Source organism: Mirounga leonina, unplaced genomic scaffold (genome assembly GCF_011800145.1).
Source record: "Mirounga leonina isolate KUSES-001 unplaced genomic scaffold, KU_Mleo_1.0 Mir_197, whole genome shotgun sequence".
Taxonomy (NCBI): domain Eukaryota; kingdom Metazoa; phylum Chordata; class Mammalia; order Carnivora; family Phocidae; genus Mirounga; species Mirounga leonina.
Genome location: NW_023270494.1, coordinates 5262598 through 5277378, shown reverse-complemented (window position 1 = coordinate 5277378; position 14781 = coordinate 5262598). Strand labels below are relative to the sequence as shown.

Here is a 14781-nt window from a genome sequence, read left to right as displayed (position 1 = left end):
GTTTTCTCCTCCTCCTCCTCCAGCCTGCATTGGGCCCGGGAGGGAAGGCGCCAGGCTTGGTGAGCACGTGCCAGGCTGGGGCCCTCTGGCCTCACACCCTGTCCCTCCAGGAGAGGACCGAGGGAGGGTGGTGCTGGAGACAGGCCCGGGCTGGGACCGAAGACTCAGGCAGGCGAGCCCGGGCAGGCCCTGGCGGTCAGAGACACGTGGGCTGAGCCCTGGGCGTGCTCCGCCCCTGTGAGTCCCCAGGACCAGGGAGGGGGCTGTGTCTTCTTTGTCGCCCACTTCCCGGGGCTGAGGGTGCCATTCTCCCCATTGTGCAGCCCCAGGCTGGAGGGGACCCCTGGGGGCTGCCTTTCAGCCCCTTTCTCCCTGGGGACACCAAAGTCATGGGGAGTTCATCAGGGGACACTCTTGAGGCCTTCGGTGCTCCCCATCTTCCTCCCAGCCATTCCCCCTCCGGCGGTGAAGAGAAAGACCCCCTCCTCCCAAACTGGCCCTAAAGTTGCAAGCAGGTCCATTTTCACATTTTTAAACATTTTATTTTTAAAAATTTTTAAATTGTAAATAACTTTCCATGAAAAAGGTTAAATTGCCCCATAGGGCAGGAGGGTGGATGTGGGACGCAGACGGAGGGGCTCCGGGTAGAGTTAGACACTGCCCCCCAGCAAGTACAGGCAGGGATGTGGGCGATCCCAGCCTTCCTGGTCCCAAAGGTTCTAGCAAGCTCTGCACCTCTCCCTGTTAAGCCTATCGCTATACTCACTACATTAGTCTGTCTGTCCTCCTCCCCACTGCAGCTCAGATGCCCCTGCCCCCAACCCCCAGAACCCCAACTCCCCGCCACGCTCTGCCTCAGGTCCGGCTGAAAGATGAGGGATTTACACTCCCTTTCCACCCCGAGGGATGGGGCCAGGAGAAGACCCCAGAGGCCTTACAAAACCTCCTCGCCCACCAGGCTCCCCGACCTCATTCTGTCTCTGCCCTCTGCCCCTCCCCCCCAGCCCCACCCCTCCCCCACCCTTCCCCAGCTCCAGGGAGGCTTTGCCTGGAGAGGCCTCCAGGGGGTTAATTTGCTCTCGCCTAATTAGCATTTGTTGTACCTGGGACCTTTCTCTGGATAGAGACCTGGGGAGGACAGCGGGAGAGGGAGAGGCGTGGAAGCTGAGGTGCCCTGGGGCGGGCCCTGTACTGTCCCTCCCCAGCTTGGCCAGGGCCCCTCCGGGTGCAGCTCCCACAGTGCAGGGCCCTGAGCCCGTCCCGGGGCTGGCAAGAGGAGGATCAATGAAACACTGTGTGTAGGGGGGCGGGCGGTGCTGGGGAGGCAGCAGTTCTGGACCTGGGCGCCCCCCCGCCCCGTTCTCAGCCTCCTGGGCCGGAATCCGAGGGCAGCCCGGGCTGGGGGCCGTGCGGCCTCATGGGGCCAGCCTCGGGAGACCCGGCCCAGCCCCTGCCCGGGCGGTAGGATGTCCAGGGGCCTGTGCTGGGGGGCAGTCTGGGCCCTGACTTGGCCACTGTCCGGAGGTGGGGCGGGGCCCGGCCTCTTACAAGAAGGCGCCCACACTGGCCCAGTCCTGCAGGTCGGCGGCCAGGGTGGCGTCCCCGGCCTCGAAGAGGGGCTCCGGGGGCAGGCAGCCACTGCCGCTCTCGTCCCAGGGGTGCTGCAGGAAGGACGTGGCCAGGAAGGTCTCGTCGAAGTCCAGGCTGTCGGCAGCCTGCTCCCCCGGAGGCCCCCAGGTAGCGGGGCAGCCGATGTGGTGGCCGTGGACGGTGAGGTCCACGTCCCCGTGCGAGGCGGGGCTCAGCGGCGGGCTCAGCTCCAGGGCCTCCAGCGCGCCCAGCTCGCCGGCCTCGAAGATGGCCTCCCAGTCAAAGTTGCCTTTGAGGGGCTCCAGCTCACCCTGCTCCTCCTGGGTCAGCAGCAGGGCGCTGGGGGCCCGCGGGACCTTGGCCACCCGTTTGGGCAGCGGCTGTTTGCGCTTATGGCCGAGCCTGCCCTCGCCCGCGGCCCAGCCCGCCTCCCCGGTGGCCTCCTCGAACTCCCGCAGCAGCTGCTGGGCCTCGGTGTTCACGGTCAGCGGCCCGGCCCACGGGGCGGCGCTGGGCTCCTGCGAGGCCTGGCGGGCGAAGGCCGGGTGGATGTGCGCCGGGGGCAGCCGCCGCTTCTTGAAGGCCCCGCTCAGCAGCCGCTCGGCGTACTGGGGGTCGATGCGCCAGAAGCCCCCCTTGCCCGGCTCGTCCTTCTCCCGAGGCACTTTGATGAAGCACTTGTTCAGCGACAGGTTGTGGCGGATGGAATTCTGGGCACGGGGGAGAGGAGAGAAAGAGGTGGGCTGGGTGAGTGGGAAGGGCCAGCCATGGGCGGCTTGGAGAGCTCCTGCCCACACGGGAGGAGGGACGGCCGCACTGCTCTGGCCAGTGGCTCTGGGGCACCAGCCACTGGGCACCGGGAGCCAGGAGTGCTGTTGGGAGCTTTTGTTCCCCGTTGCTGGGATATGTGCCTGCTCAGTCATCCGAGCCCTGAGCCGCAGGGTGGCTCGCAGTGCCACCCCGGCCTGCCCGCCCTCCCTTACCCCACCGCTTGCGGCCTCGGGCCAAAGGCCTCAGCTCCCCCAGGGCCTGGACAGCCATCTCACTCCGCCTGGGCCTGGCTGGCCCTCTCTGTTTGTGGAGTGGGTGGGTGGAGGCAGGGGTGGGGGGAGCCGGGCTAGCCAGGGTGTGAGGGTGTGTGCTCTGAGCGCGTAGGGATGAAGTGTGGCGGGATCGGAGGACTTGGCTTGTTTGTTGAGCCGGCTGCTGGCCTGGGCCCTCACCCCCATGGCCCCCTCCTCCCACCCAGGCTATGGAGGCCTCAGTTGATTATTACCCAGCCTAGAGCACAGGGCTCATTCCTGAGGCCCATTTCCTGCAGCCTGAGCTTCACAGGTTTCGGGGAGGGTGGGGGCTGGCGGTCTCTCTGCTTTCTCACTGAGGGTACAAACGGCACTTGCCCCAGAGTCAGGGCCCACGCAAATGTGGAAGAGTTTGGGACTGTGCTTCTCCAGCCTGCTCCCTGTGGGTATCCCCAGGGAAAAGTCTGGACGTTCTGTCCCTAAGTAGCCCCTGATCCTGATGATGGCAGACTCGTGTCTGCCTGGCCTCAAATCACCATCCTGCCTTGTTCATTCCTAGGTGCATTGTCTTGTCCAAACCATGCTGGGGGATAGGGGTTTAGGGCCCAGAAGGCAGGGTGGGTGGGTGGGTCGTGCCCCCTGGCAAGGCTGGGATGTTTACATGGAGGCTTGGGCCCCTTGGCTGCTCTGTGCCAGGTTCCGGAGACTTGGAACGCGAAGGCCGTGCGGCAGGGAGAGCCCCTGTGGAAAGCACCTGGCTCAGGTAATTGTCCCCCCAGGGAGGCTGACTGAGAAGAGGGGGGAGGACAGCAGGCAGGAAACGGGGGAGGAGTTGGGGTGAGGGGCTGGGGCAGCAGCTTTACTTTAGGAAGACCCCATAGCCCTACTGGGACACAGCTGGCCTTCACACCCCATTGCCCTCCCCCAGCCAACTGAAACAACACAGGATGCAGAGCCTGGCAGGGGCGATGCTCCAGCATCCGATTCTGAGTCTGGCCTTGACAAGTGTCCTTTGGCAGGGCCGTGTCTAGGAATTCTAGGACTTGGGACAAAAATGTGTCCCTTAGTCCATCATCCTCTCTTAGGGGACCATGTCCACACACAGTCTGACCCTGGTCTCTGAGCTGGGTCTACTGGATGAGTGACAGGTGCTTTCCCCAGGAATTTCGGGGTCTGCCCCCTTTCTAAAGCCCTTTAAACATCCTCCCTCCTCCCTCTCTGAAGTCAAAGGAGGGGCAGTTCCAAGCACTAGGCTCCCTTGAGGTCCTTCGGCGATGGCCTTCCTCCCCTGGGGCCCTGGCTGCACCGAGCCTACTTGGCTTGCGGACCTGGGGACCTTAGTCCAGTCTGCCCTGGCGTGGGGAGGGAGGAGGAGAGCGGGGAGGGAGCGCCTCCCCTACCTGCCAGGTGGGATCAGCGTGGCGGAAGTAGCAGAAGTTGTCCGTGATCCACTTGTAGATGGCGGACAGGGTGATCTTGGTGGCCTTGCTGGCCTGCATGGCCATGCAGATGAGCGTGGCGTAAGAGTAGGGCGGCTTCACATTCGGGTTGGTGGCGTAGTCCACGTCGTCGGGGGGCGGGGCCTGCAACCCCGGGGGCGCGCTCCGCGACGTGCACGACGACGTGGGCTTACCCGGAGTGTGCGGCTGCCCCAGGCAGGCGGGATCGGCCGCCAGGGGGGACCCCGGAGCGGCTGAGCCCGGCACCTGGTGGTAGCCGTGGGGGTCGGTGCCCCCCGGCGGCAGGGCGGGGGCCTTGGCGTTGAGAATGGAGAATTCCTGCAGCCACTGCAGGCTGGTCAGGCTGTCATCCAGGGCGTCGGGCTCCTCCAGGCCGCCCTCCGGCCCGGCCTCCTCCGCCGCGCCTGCACCCGAGAGGCGTAGCCAGCTCTCCGCCATGTCTGCGGGGACTCTCCGAGGGGGCGGTCAACATCCACGGGCTGAGCCGGGGGGTAGCCCGCAGCGCTCTCTAGCCCGCTGACTCCCGCGGCTCCGGTTACAGGGCCTCCCGGACGCGCGCCTCCATCCCGCGACCACGGGGTCGCCTCCTCCGAATATGAATGTGGTACCTGCTGGGGAGGACCACAGCGGGAGCTGAGCACTTCCCCCTTGCCCCCGAGGGGAGAGTGTGTGCGAGGGGGAGGCTCCTCTAAAATCGTCCCCGCTGCTGGCGAGGATCTTTTCTGGCCGAGGTCTGGGAAACAGAAGCTGTGCCCGGGGGTCCGACCCCCACTGGGTCCGTCTCTCTTTTCCTCTCCAGGGTTTTAGAAGCGAAAGGAGGAAGGAGGGTAGGGGCCTCTGAGGCTATCACCTTCTCCCCAAGAGCGAGAAATCACCCCCCCCACCGCAACAAGTGGAAATGGGGCGAGGGAACCCAGGAGGGCAGTATCACCGGGAGGGGGACGGGGAGGTCGTCCGATCTTTGAAAAGAGATATTAGGATGGGGGATAACGGGGAAGGAAGGAAACAGGATAGGAGTTATGGGGGGGCGAGAAGTAAGTGTCCCCCAAACTCAGATGTCATTCCCGGGTCCACCACTTCCGTCGAGGACGGATGGGAGAGCGGGCTGGTACCGACACCCTCCCTTCCCGCGGCCGCAGCCGTCTCAGTCCCTTACCTGGCTCAGAGAGCAGCCCGGGCCAAAAGAAGGTTCTGGAAGAAGTTCCTCCCACCCCCTGCGGCTCTCTGTCCCCAGCTCGAGGGCCCCGCCAGCGCTTCTCGTCGCCCCCCCGCCCGACGGCGCCTCTCTGAGCGCCGGTGGCCCCCGGACCGGCATTAAGTAGCCGCTGCAAAGGCTTCTTCTGCTGCCATGGCGACGCCCCGCCCCCATAAACAGCTTCCGCTGCTGCTATTGGTCAGCACGTCTCCAAGGAGACCGCGGGCCCTGGCCACTCTCTCTGGCGGCAACTCTCCTGGAACTCCCTCCTTCTGCCGCCCTCTCCCGCGCCACCCAGCCCCCTACCCGCCACCGCGTCCCCGCTCCGCGCATTCGCGCTCGAGGGCCCCGCGCAGGGCTCGGAGAAGCGCGCGGTCCCGCCCGAGGCCCCGGCCGCCGCTCTCCTGCCCTCGCTCCCTTCCGGTCCCGGCTGCTCCGGGGCGTTGGCGGCTCCGCGGGGGCCCAGGCTGGGAGCGGGCTCGGGCACCGTGTGCTTAGGGTTTCCTTTCCTCTCTTCTGGGCTCACGTTTCTGTGCCCTCTCCCACCCTCCCCACCCTGAGCGTCGTCTCGGGGCCCGCAGGCAGGTCCGACTCTCCGATGCCACCTGCCGCTCAGGTCCCGGCTGCGCCGGTCCCAGACGCCCCGCGGCGGGTAGGGTTTCCCGGTAAGCGGCTCCCTCCCCTCCCCTGTACTCTGCAAGGTTCCCGGAAGCTGACTTTCCAGAGGCTTCTGCGGAGGGGCTCTCCCTCCTTTTCAGATAGCTGAGGAAACGGAGCCGTGAGTGAAACTCAAGAGAAGCCGCGACTCGCTGAACTCTCCTCGCAGGGTCATTTGCCCCGTTAGTGTCACCAACTTTTAAGTGGCAGGGACTAGGGGTGGGGGGACACCAGGGGCTTCCTCGTCCCTTCCCCTGGCCTCCCTCCTCCCACCAGCTTTCCTGCTCTCCAATTATTGAGGAGCTGCAGTGGTGGAAGTTCTCCGGTTTAAGGGTGAGGGTGGGGTGCGGGCTCCTCACTCAGGCCTCTGCCCAGAAGCAGGAGGGCAGGGGGGGGAAGCCTCCTACCCCGGAGCATGTCTTTCCCTACCCCATGCCCTCTCCCACTCCTCCACTTCTAGATTCTCTTGAATAAAAATATTTGAGCACTGGACAAAGTCAGAGATTTTCACAAATAAGCCAAGGGCACAATTAACAGCTCTCCTTCCCTTGTAAACAGTTTTATTCGTTTTTAAGAATCATGCAGCAATCCATAAATATTGCATCCTTGACGTCCCCACTGTAGTGTGCCCATGAGTGTACCCATGAGTGGGAGGGGGTACACGGATGGTACCAACAGTCCACACACACACACACGTGCACACACCAGGTGTGCAGGTCCTAAAGCGAAGTGATCAACCAGCATGCCAAGATCAGGCGGGCAGGACACGAACTCTCCCCAGGTGAGACGGCTCAAAGTGTGTGGGTCTGTGCCCAGGAGATGCCCCAGAGTTTATGTGGGCATAAACTCTGGTGTGTGGAACTGGGTGAGGAAGGGAAAAAGGCTCTGGATCACCACACCACCTGGAGGCCACGGGAGAGCTCAGACCTCTGGCGGGAGCTGGCGGGAGAAGCCACGGGCCTCCAGACAGTCAGTGCCCTCAAGTGAAGGGCCAGGCCCCCTCCCATTCTCTCTGGGTCAATTGCTCGGAACATGACTGTCTCCAGATGATGGACTGGGGCAGTAGGGTTGGTAGCTGCCCTGTTCCCTGATCAGGCTGACTAAAGAGCAGCTCCTTTGGATGGGGTATTTCTGCTTGCCTAAGAGCCAAATAAGAACAAAGAGGGGAGAGGGGGAGGGGAAGAGAGAGAGAGAAAGATGGAAAGCTCGGTCTGAGAAACAGGGGTGAAAGGGCCATTTCTAACGCAGGCATGTCTTGATTATGGAACCAAGGCCTTGAAGAATCTTTGTGAGCCTCTTGCTGGGGGGAGGACCCAGCATGTGCTTCAGGAAGGACACAGGCTGGTCCTCCTCAGAAGAGGGTGATAATGGTTTCCCCTCAGGGTTCCTGGCCACTGTGGCTACTGTTTACCTGCATCTCCTTCATCTCGGGTAACACCACACTGTGAATACGAGGCTGTGTGCCACCACCCCAGGCTGAGGGAAGCTCCCCATTCCCTGGGGCTTAAACTTCAAGGACATCAGGAAGTGGGGTTATTGCTCCAATGTCAAACACACAAGGGGCTGTAAGAATATTGGGGGAAAGAAAGGACAAGGAGTGGGGCCTGAAGCAGCAGAGTCCATGGCAGGCCCTCGGAGAGGGGGACATGGGGACTCAGGACAGAAGCTTCGATTCAGGCTTGGTTCATGTCATGTCTGTCAGGACAACAGGCCTTCCCCCAACCAGGGCAGGACCTAAGCCATAACCACAAGGCCTGACAGTGCAAAGAAGCTACACAGAAGGTGCGAAGGATTCCCTGGGCACCGGGCTCTCTTTGGGGTGTTGGAAACGGCCCTGAAAAAACTCTTTCAGGTAACGATTCCAAATATGAAGACAGGCCATCATGATGGGCAGAGCTTAAGGCTCCACGGCATCTCAGCCTCACAAATGGCTGTATGTGACCTTGCTTCCCTATTTCATGCTCCACTAAAAGACCACCTTTCCCCAAAGCCAGTGGACAACACATCTGTCCAAGAACTAGGTGGAACCCACTGGCAACACCAGTGTTGAGAGAGGAGGAGTAACTCCTCGCTGTTTCAGACTTTTGTCTACATGCCTTACACGGGGCTGAGGAGGGCTGGGGGGCACATGATTTGAACAGTATCTCTGAATCTCTAAAGAGCCTGGGGAAGGAGTACCTCCCCATCCCCCTCCCCCGCCAGGCTCAGCAGATCTGGAAGGCAGGGGAGGGAAACCCGCGGGGTGGGGAGGCTCCCCCATCACCGCTAGCCCCAGCTCGGCAGCGTGCTCCTCCTCCTCTGGGACTCCTGGGCTCCAACTTGAGAATCACTGCTCAACCCCGTCCCTCTGCCTATTTCTTCAACTATTCACAAGAAGGGGTGGAGACAGGGATGATAGGTGTAAGAATGCCACCTGACGGGGTGCAGTGATGAAATGTGAGAATATAGGACAGCTAACAACACAGTGCCTGGCAGACAGAAGTGGCCAAAAATGTGTTTTTTGAAAAGTCACCTTAGGATGGCGTCCCAGGCCTTCATGAATGCACCTGACCATGAATAACCTTCTTAAGGGTAAGTAATCATGTAACTAGGGGATTCTCCGATCCAAGGCCTCCTTCCTAAGCAGACAGACACATGAGGCCCAGGACACTAGCTCTGTGACCAGAAGCAAGAACTGTTTTTTCCAACCAACTTTTTGGTTGCCACCGTTTCTCATCCTTGAGAAAAGAGCTCCTAATGCTTTTTGGGGGAAACTTGGCTTAGAGTGCAAAATGGCTTTCCCTTCTCACAGGAGCCATCCCCCAACCCCACCCCAAAGTGGAGGGTTCAAATTGCTTATGATGTTCCAGAGACAAGAAAATGCCAGATGGGTGTTTGTAATGAAACTGCCAAAACTCCAGGTCCTCTTGGTACGCCCCCTAAGGAGAAAAAGATGAGAAACAACCAGCCTGTGGATCTCGGCTCCACCTGAAGATCAAGATAGGGTGGATACATTCCAGAGAGTCCTGCAAAGGGTCCCATGAGCAGCAGTTCATTGAGAGGCTCCAGCCCACAAGGAGAGAGGAGGCTTCGAGTTCCTGCTGGTAGGGGAAGGGTCATGGTTATGGAGGAGACCGGGCTGGGAGCAGGAGCAGGTGGCTTCCACGTCCAGCTTTCATCTGGATGCAGTCTTCATGGTCTCGCTGAGGATGCCCAGGAGACCAGCAGTCCAGTGAGGCCAGGAGGGAAGGTGGGGGCAGGAGGGAGCCCAGGTGCACGGGCTGGGGCTCTCAGACGGCCAAAGGACCCCACACACAGGGCCTGTCCTCGGGGTCCTCCAGGCTGCCGGATGATAAGCGCCGGCGCTGTGCGTTCCGACGACTGACAACGTTGTCATCGGCCTGCCAGGTGCCTGGAGTGGAGAGAAGGAAGGGTATAGAAGCCGATCTCTGGCCGGGTCCAGACGGCCTCTCCAGCGGGACAGCCCAGGAGTTCGGCACGGAGTCTAGCAGGGTGCATGTTATCTGAAACTCCCGTGCGTGTGCACGGGCCACAGCGAGGGAGAGAGAATTGGGTGCGGTGGGTGCCTTGGGGGCAGGGGACTGCTCCTGTCCTACCGGGCTAAGTACAGTCATGGCCACTGTGGAGACTATGGACGGAGAGGAACATGCAGGGTAGCTCTTGTTCTGTGAACTTGCCCTGCAATGCACTTCCGTGTCTTTGTTTAAGTTTGCCTGTATGTTGTGGTGGACAGGCCAAAGAAACCAGGTGTAGCTGAGGTTTCGCCAGGGCAGGAAGCAGTGGACGAGCGAGAAGAGCGTGATAATGTGGGTCTGGTGTCAGTGTTTGCTGTGGGGGCTAGTAGCCCAGCAGGGTGCCAGGGACAGAGGGCATGGGGGTGGGGAGCCGATGTGATGTCTGCAGCACCCGTCTTGCACACCTGGGGCTGTTCGTCCCCTCCTGCCCCTAGCAGCCTGCTGAGGTCACCGTCAACCCCGGGAGACACCAGCCCGAGAGCCCTGGGATCCCCCAGGCAGCACGCCCTGAACTTATCCTCCCCCAAATCCGTCGCCACTCCTGCACGATCAGAACCGGCTGCTGGGGCCGGAAGCCCATCTTTGGCTCCCCTGTCCTTGGTGCTCTGGATTGAATCCATCCCTGCCTCCTGTTTGTCCGCCTGTGGTCAGAAAACCCGGGCTTCACTCCTGGGTCCTGACTGCCTGGCTGCATGCTCCTGGGCAGCTCACTTCACTGGGAGCCTTGGTTCTCCCACCCATCAAATGGGGGCTGAGTGCTCTCCTCACAGGACTGACTCATAGGGTGTGCTCAACAAGCAGCCCCCACGCTTATCAGGCCACCCTCATCTCTCCCGGGGTCTCCCCTCAACTGTCTTCCTGGCCCAGACAGGCTCATCCAATGCAGTGCAGCGCGAACCCCCCCCCCCAAGAGACAGAGGCACCGGGTGAAGACCTAACTCCATGGGGTCCCCCGGCCCTCCCTGCGGCCTTCCCCGCAGCCCTCCAGAGCTGCACCTCTGCGCGGCCCGCCTTCATGAGGACCCCCAGCCCGGTGAGGCACGCTTGCTCCACGGTGCCCCCCAACCTGTTGCACCGCCACAGTGCGCATCTCAGAGTGCGAGGGAATCGGGAACCCCTGCCCTCCTCCGGGGCAGGCCTGGCCCCTCAGAGGACTCCTGCAGGGGACAGACCCGGCTGCTCGGGTGCACAGGGAGGGCCCGAGGCTCCCTGTGCTCGTGTTTGAGGGGGCTGCTCTCCAACGTCTGGGGTCAGCCTCACACTAGGGCCAGCCCAAGCCCCTCTAATGGTCTGAACACTAGGATTCAGTAGGTATAAACTGCTTATTTACCGTAAGGGTCCTGGTGTGATAATCCATCCTAAGGCTCTAATAGTCTGTGGAGGTGGGCCCCCAGGAAGAAAAGTGGGCGAAACAGAAAACTCGTAGGTATCTCTCACACCCAGATGGAATTTGGAGATTTCTCTTCCCTGGAGTCTGGGACATGGGTCAAAAGTGCTTTCTCCTCTAAGGATGGTGCTCAAGTGTGACAGGACAAAGAGAAGGCAAGATTGCCCTTTAGGTTAGGAACCCCCAAAATGCAATGAGTTGTTCGTTCACTTATAGAATTTGGTAGATGTCATACCTAGTCCTCAATGTTTATGGGGCAGGACTCCGGAACGGCGGCTGTTTAGTGGGAGAGACCAAAAGCAAACGGTGAACAAGAGAGAAGACACACACGCACACATTACAATCCACGCTGCCGCCGCCACCAACCAGCTCGCCACAGGACGCCGGACCAACAGGCTGTCCTGACTCTGAATTCACAGGAGTGCTTGCTACCGACTCCACCACTCTAGAAGCCTTAGCCAGGGCTGAAAACCGTTCCTTCTGGAATAGCCTCAAGACTAGAGCTCCAGCATCTGTTCTCCCGGGCTTCTTGATCCACTCGGCGGCGAGGCGGAGGTTGACCAGCGATAACGAGGTGCCCTCCCCCCTGCACGGGATGTGATGGGCCCTCAGCAAAACCCTGCTAGGGCTCTCCTGAGGCCCCGTGCAGCCCTCCAGCCAGACACTGGAGCTTGGTGACTGCAATCCTTCGTGGAGGTAGATCAAGGTGCCTTCCCTGCAAGTCCCATCTAGAGGAGGAGAAATGGGCGAGCAGAGAGACCTCTAGAGGTAGATTTGGGGAGCATATTTAGGGGAATTCCGCACACTCCTTTCCTGCCTCTACCAAGCCACTGATTAGATGTAAGCGCGAGAATAGTGTGATTGTCTCAAAGAGTTTCCAGTGGAAAGAGAAACCGAATTCAGATTTTCCCTTCGTGTCTATGAAGTGTAAATTTTCCTAGCAGCACCTCCCTCTCAGGCTGTGAGGCTTGAAGAGAGGAGTGACCTGAATTTCAGGTTTCTGTAGGTATTGCTCCGTTTCACTGGGTACGTCCACTCCTGCACAATGAGGTCATTTAAAAATATATTTCTATTTCCACCAACAAACCCAAATGAGTCTTGCTTTATTTTCTCCATCACATACACTACCCAGAACCTGTTCACAGACTCATCACTGGTGCCCTGGCCCCTGCTGCTGCTTGTGTGCTACTCCATCCGATTCCTTGGAACTGCATCTACTTAGCCTGGCTTCACAATTCTAACCTGCTCACCACCTGCACCTGTCAACTTCGACTTCCGTCCTTTGAGACCTTTGAGAACAATCTCAGAACACGCCACCCCCTTGGTCTTGGGGCCCAAGAAGGCTCAGAAGCTTCTTAGGGGAAGAAGGGCTGGTGGGACACGGGCGCCCTCCCAGTGGCACCCCCATGAGTGCGATGAGAGTGGTGAGGATGGGGATCCGCGTGGTTTTCATCATCAGCTGGGTCTCCCGGCAGAGCGGGCGTGAGCATGGGGAGGACAGCATGTGGTGCAGGGGAGAGCATGGGAGGCTCCCCACAGCTCTGCTTCTAGAAACTCAGTCCTCCATAAAGGGAGCGGTGCCACTTGGAGAGGGAAACAGACTCAAGCAGAGACCGAGTGCCTGAGAAGGTGTCCTGACGGCTGCAGAACATGGAGCCAAGCCAGCCCGCGGGCGTCTCAGTCACAGGATGGAAGTGTGAACTTAAGAGCTGAGCATGAGGAGGCCTATTTATTCCACGGGACCTACCGCAGTGGATACTCCTGTTATTAACCCAACAGATGCTTCCCGAGAGGTCCCCATCCCACTGCTACCAGTGTGATGCTAACAGCAGAACCAGAGAAACATTTTACCAAGAAAGCAGACGTGTTTCCGTCTCCCCTAAGAGCCCTTGTGACCTCTGGGGAGGGGACAAGGGGACACCTCAAGTGCTTCGACCTGAGTTGCTCTCCCACCAGGCGTCACAGGCATTTGGTTGCACGACTGGCCTGAACTGTGAACCTAGTCTCGTCTCAGCCCGCTGGCTCTTGAGAGCACCATAAGGGACCCCGGGGTCCTTTCCTCTTCCCATAAGCAATCCCGTAAGTGGAATAAATATCAACAAGCAGGTTGGCCAGAGGGGGTCAGGGGCAGGAGGAAGCAGAAAGAACAAGCTCCGTTTCCACCAGCATGGCTTAAAACAGTTCCCGGCAGCTCCCTCTGCCAAAAAACGGGGGTGGGTGCGGGCACCCCTCGAGGGAGGCAGGAGCCTAGCCAAAGGATGGCTGCTAGAGAGCGGCCACAGACACAGGGCAGAGGACAGAGATGTCATCTGTCCTGCCTAGTGACACGGGATGCCAATTCAAATCCTTCTCGTAATGCTTGCCACAGAAGCATCCCCATGTTTTGTGGAGCAGGGATTAATTTATCTTTGCAAATATTTTTTCTCAGAGAATCTATCGAATGAATGCAGGCCCTTGCCAGTTAGGGCTGGAGACGTAAGCAGGAGCCTCTGGGATGTGCGCGCCCAGCAAGCGTGGTGTCGGACACAGCGTGGCCGGGGGCGGGGGGGCGGGAGGGGAGGGGACAGTGCTGGCGCAGTGAACATGAACTTCCACACGAAGTCTACGTAACAGAAATGAGCTTCAAAAGAAACAAACCAGACAGACAGATTTACGTTTGGCAAAAAGACGTGAAAAACAAATGGACAGACGGAAGCGAGGTGAGGAGTGGGAAGGCAGGAAGTGACGTGTGCCCGGGCCCCACAGCTCCAGTCCAGGCCCGACTGGGTCCACGCTCCCTCCTCCACCAGCAGGCGGGAGAAGCAGGAGGACTGACATGGCATCTTTTGGCCTCACTGAATGTCAAGAGTCCTGGGCAGTATCTTCAGGACACACTAAATAGAAAACAACCGGAGAGAGGCCTTTGAAAGGCTGGAGAAAGCATCTTCTGGGAATCACGGCTTCCGGGCCACCAGCCTGTGTGGGGCCAGGCATGAGAGGCCTGGTGTCTCTCACAGGCTGACGGAGGGTGGCCGCCTGCACCGCTCCAAAGCCTCTAGCCGCTTCGCTGAGCGAGTAAAGCACTGGACCCACGATGTGACGTGGCTGTTCTGAGTTCAAATAAGTCTTCATTGCAGGGGATCTTGAAGGGATTACAGACACCACAACGTGGAGGACAATCTCTGCTGTGAGGGCAGTTTTGACCTAGTCCACCCGGGCAAGACTTGGCTTCAGAGAAGCAGTTCGTGGAGCCCTTGAACGAGCACATAGACTAGAAGGAGGTGAGTGCTCAGTGTGATTAGCTTGGTTCCTGCGTAAGAAGTTATCCCAGGTTCAGCTTAGTATCAGGAGAAGGGACAAGGGGCATGTCGATAGTCCTGACCAAATTTAAAGTTAGGGCTCCAGGGAGCATAGTCATCCTCGACCCCTGACCTCCAAGTATAATAAGTACAACGCGACTGGTAACCCAAAGCTCACTGGCTCAGAGAGCCATGTGCTAATCGAAACCATGTCGGCTTTCAAATTCCTCCCTGCTCCTAACTAAACAAATTCCTTCCGAGGAGCTAGGGATCGGATCCCCTTTTCAAGGACTCAGGCTATCTTTCCAAGACCTTCTCAGAGAGGCAGGGTCTGCCTCAAACTTCCTGTTGATGAAAACAAGACCAGGCCACCTGCCATGGGACGCCCCCCACCCAGGATCGGGGTGGAGGGCGGCGAAGTCAGGCCAATTCGGAAGGAGAGGGGGTTTTATTCCTGTCTTCCTGTCCTAACAGTCTTGCTCAGAGCAGGGTTTGCTGTCTGCACAAAGTTCAAGGACTCTCCCGAGGCCTCCTCACTTCCTTCCAGCATCTGGCTTCCAGCGTCCTAGCACAGCCCAGGCCTTCTTGCAGGAAGGGCAGGGCAGGAGGTGGGTGTCCCAGGGTGAGAGCAGGGGTGCGAGCAGGGGAGCGTCTCCCACCAAGTTCATGTTCAGCAG

General features: G+C 59.7%; 2 protein-coding genes across 3 annotated transcripts in view; both read right to left on the bottom strand.

The window, feature by feature from the left end:
* Window positions 1–1039: 1039 nt before the first annotated feature.
* FOXJ1 (forkhead box J1) lies at window positions 1040–5244 on the bottom strand. Its single transcript, XM_035026394.1, has 3 exons — window positions 5229–5244; window positions 4013–4680; window positions 1040–2300 (listed from the first exon to the last, which is right to left on the bottom strand). The coding sequence occupies exons 2-3, from the start codon at window positions 4508–4510 to the stop codon at window positions 1545–1547; spliced, it is 1254 nt and encodes a 417-aa protein (XP_034882285.1). The 5' UTR covers window positions 4511–4680; window positions 5229–5244; the 3' UTR covers window positions 1040–1544.
* A 1223-nt stretch (window positions 5245–6467) lies between these two features.
* RNF157 (ring finger protein 157) overlaps window positions 6468–14781 on the bottom strand; it is a 79620-nt gene continuing 71306 nt past the window's right edge. Inside the window, exons 19-20 of one of the 2 annotated variants that reach the window (XM_035025963.1) lie at window positions 11062–11102; window positions 9229–9315 (exon numbers count right to left, since the gene is read on the bottom strand). In XM_035025963.1, coding sequence (XP_034881854.1) covers window positions 11062–11102 — 41 coding nt within the window. In that variant the 3' untranslated portion in view covers window positions 9229–9315. Of the gene's footprint in view, window positions 9316–11061; window positions 11103–14781 lie in introns of both variants that reach the window. The other variant, XM_035025962.1, reaches the window with a different exon arrangement.

Coding starts and splice junctions, on each gene's coding strand:
- FOXJ1 (XM_035026394.1), bottom strand. CDS start 4,510: ATGGCGGAGAGCTGGCTACGCCTCTCGGGTGCAGGCGCGGCGGAGGAG. Junction 2,301..4,012: donor ACGCTGATCCCACCTGGCAG/GTAGGGGAGGCG, acceptor CCCCGTGCCCAG/AATTCCATCCGCCACAACCT.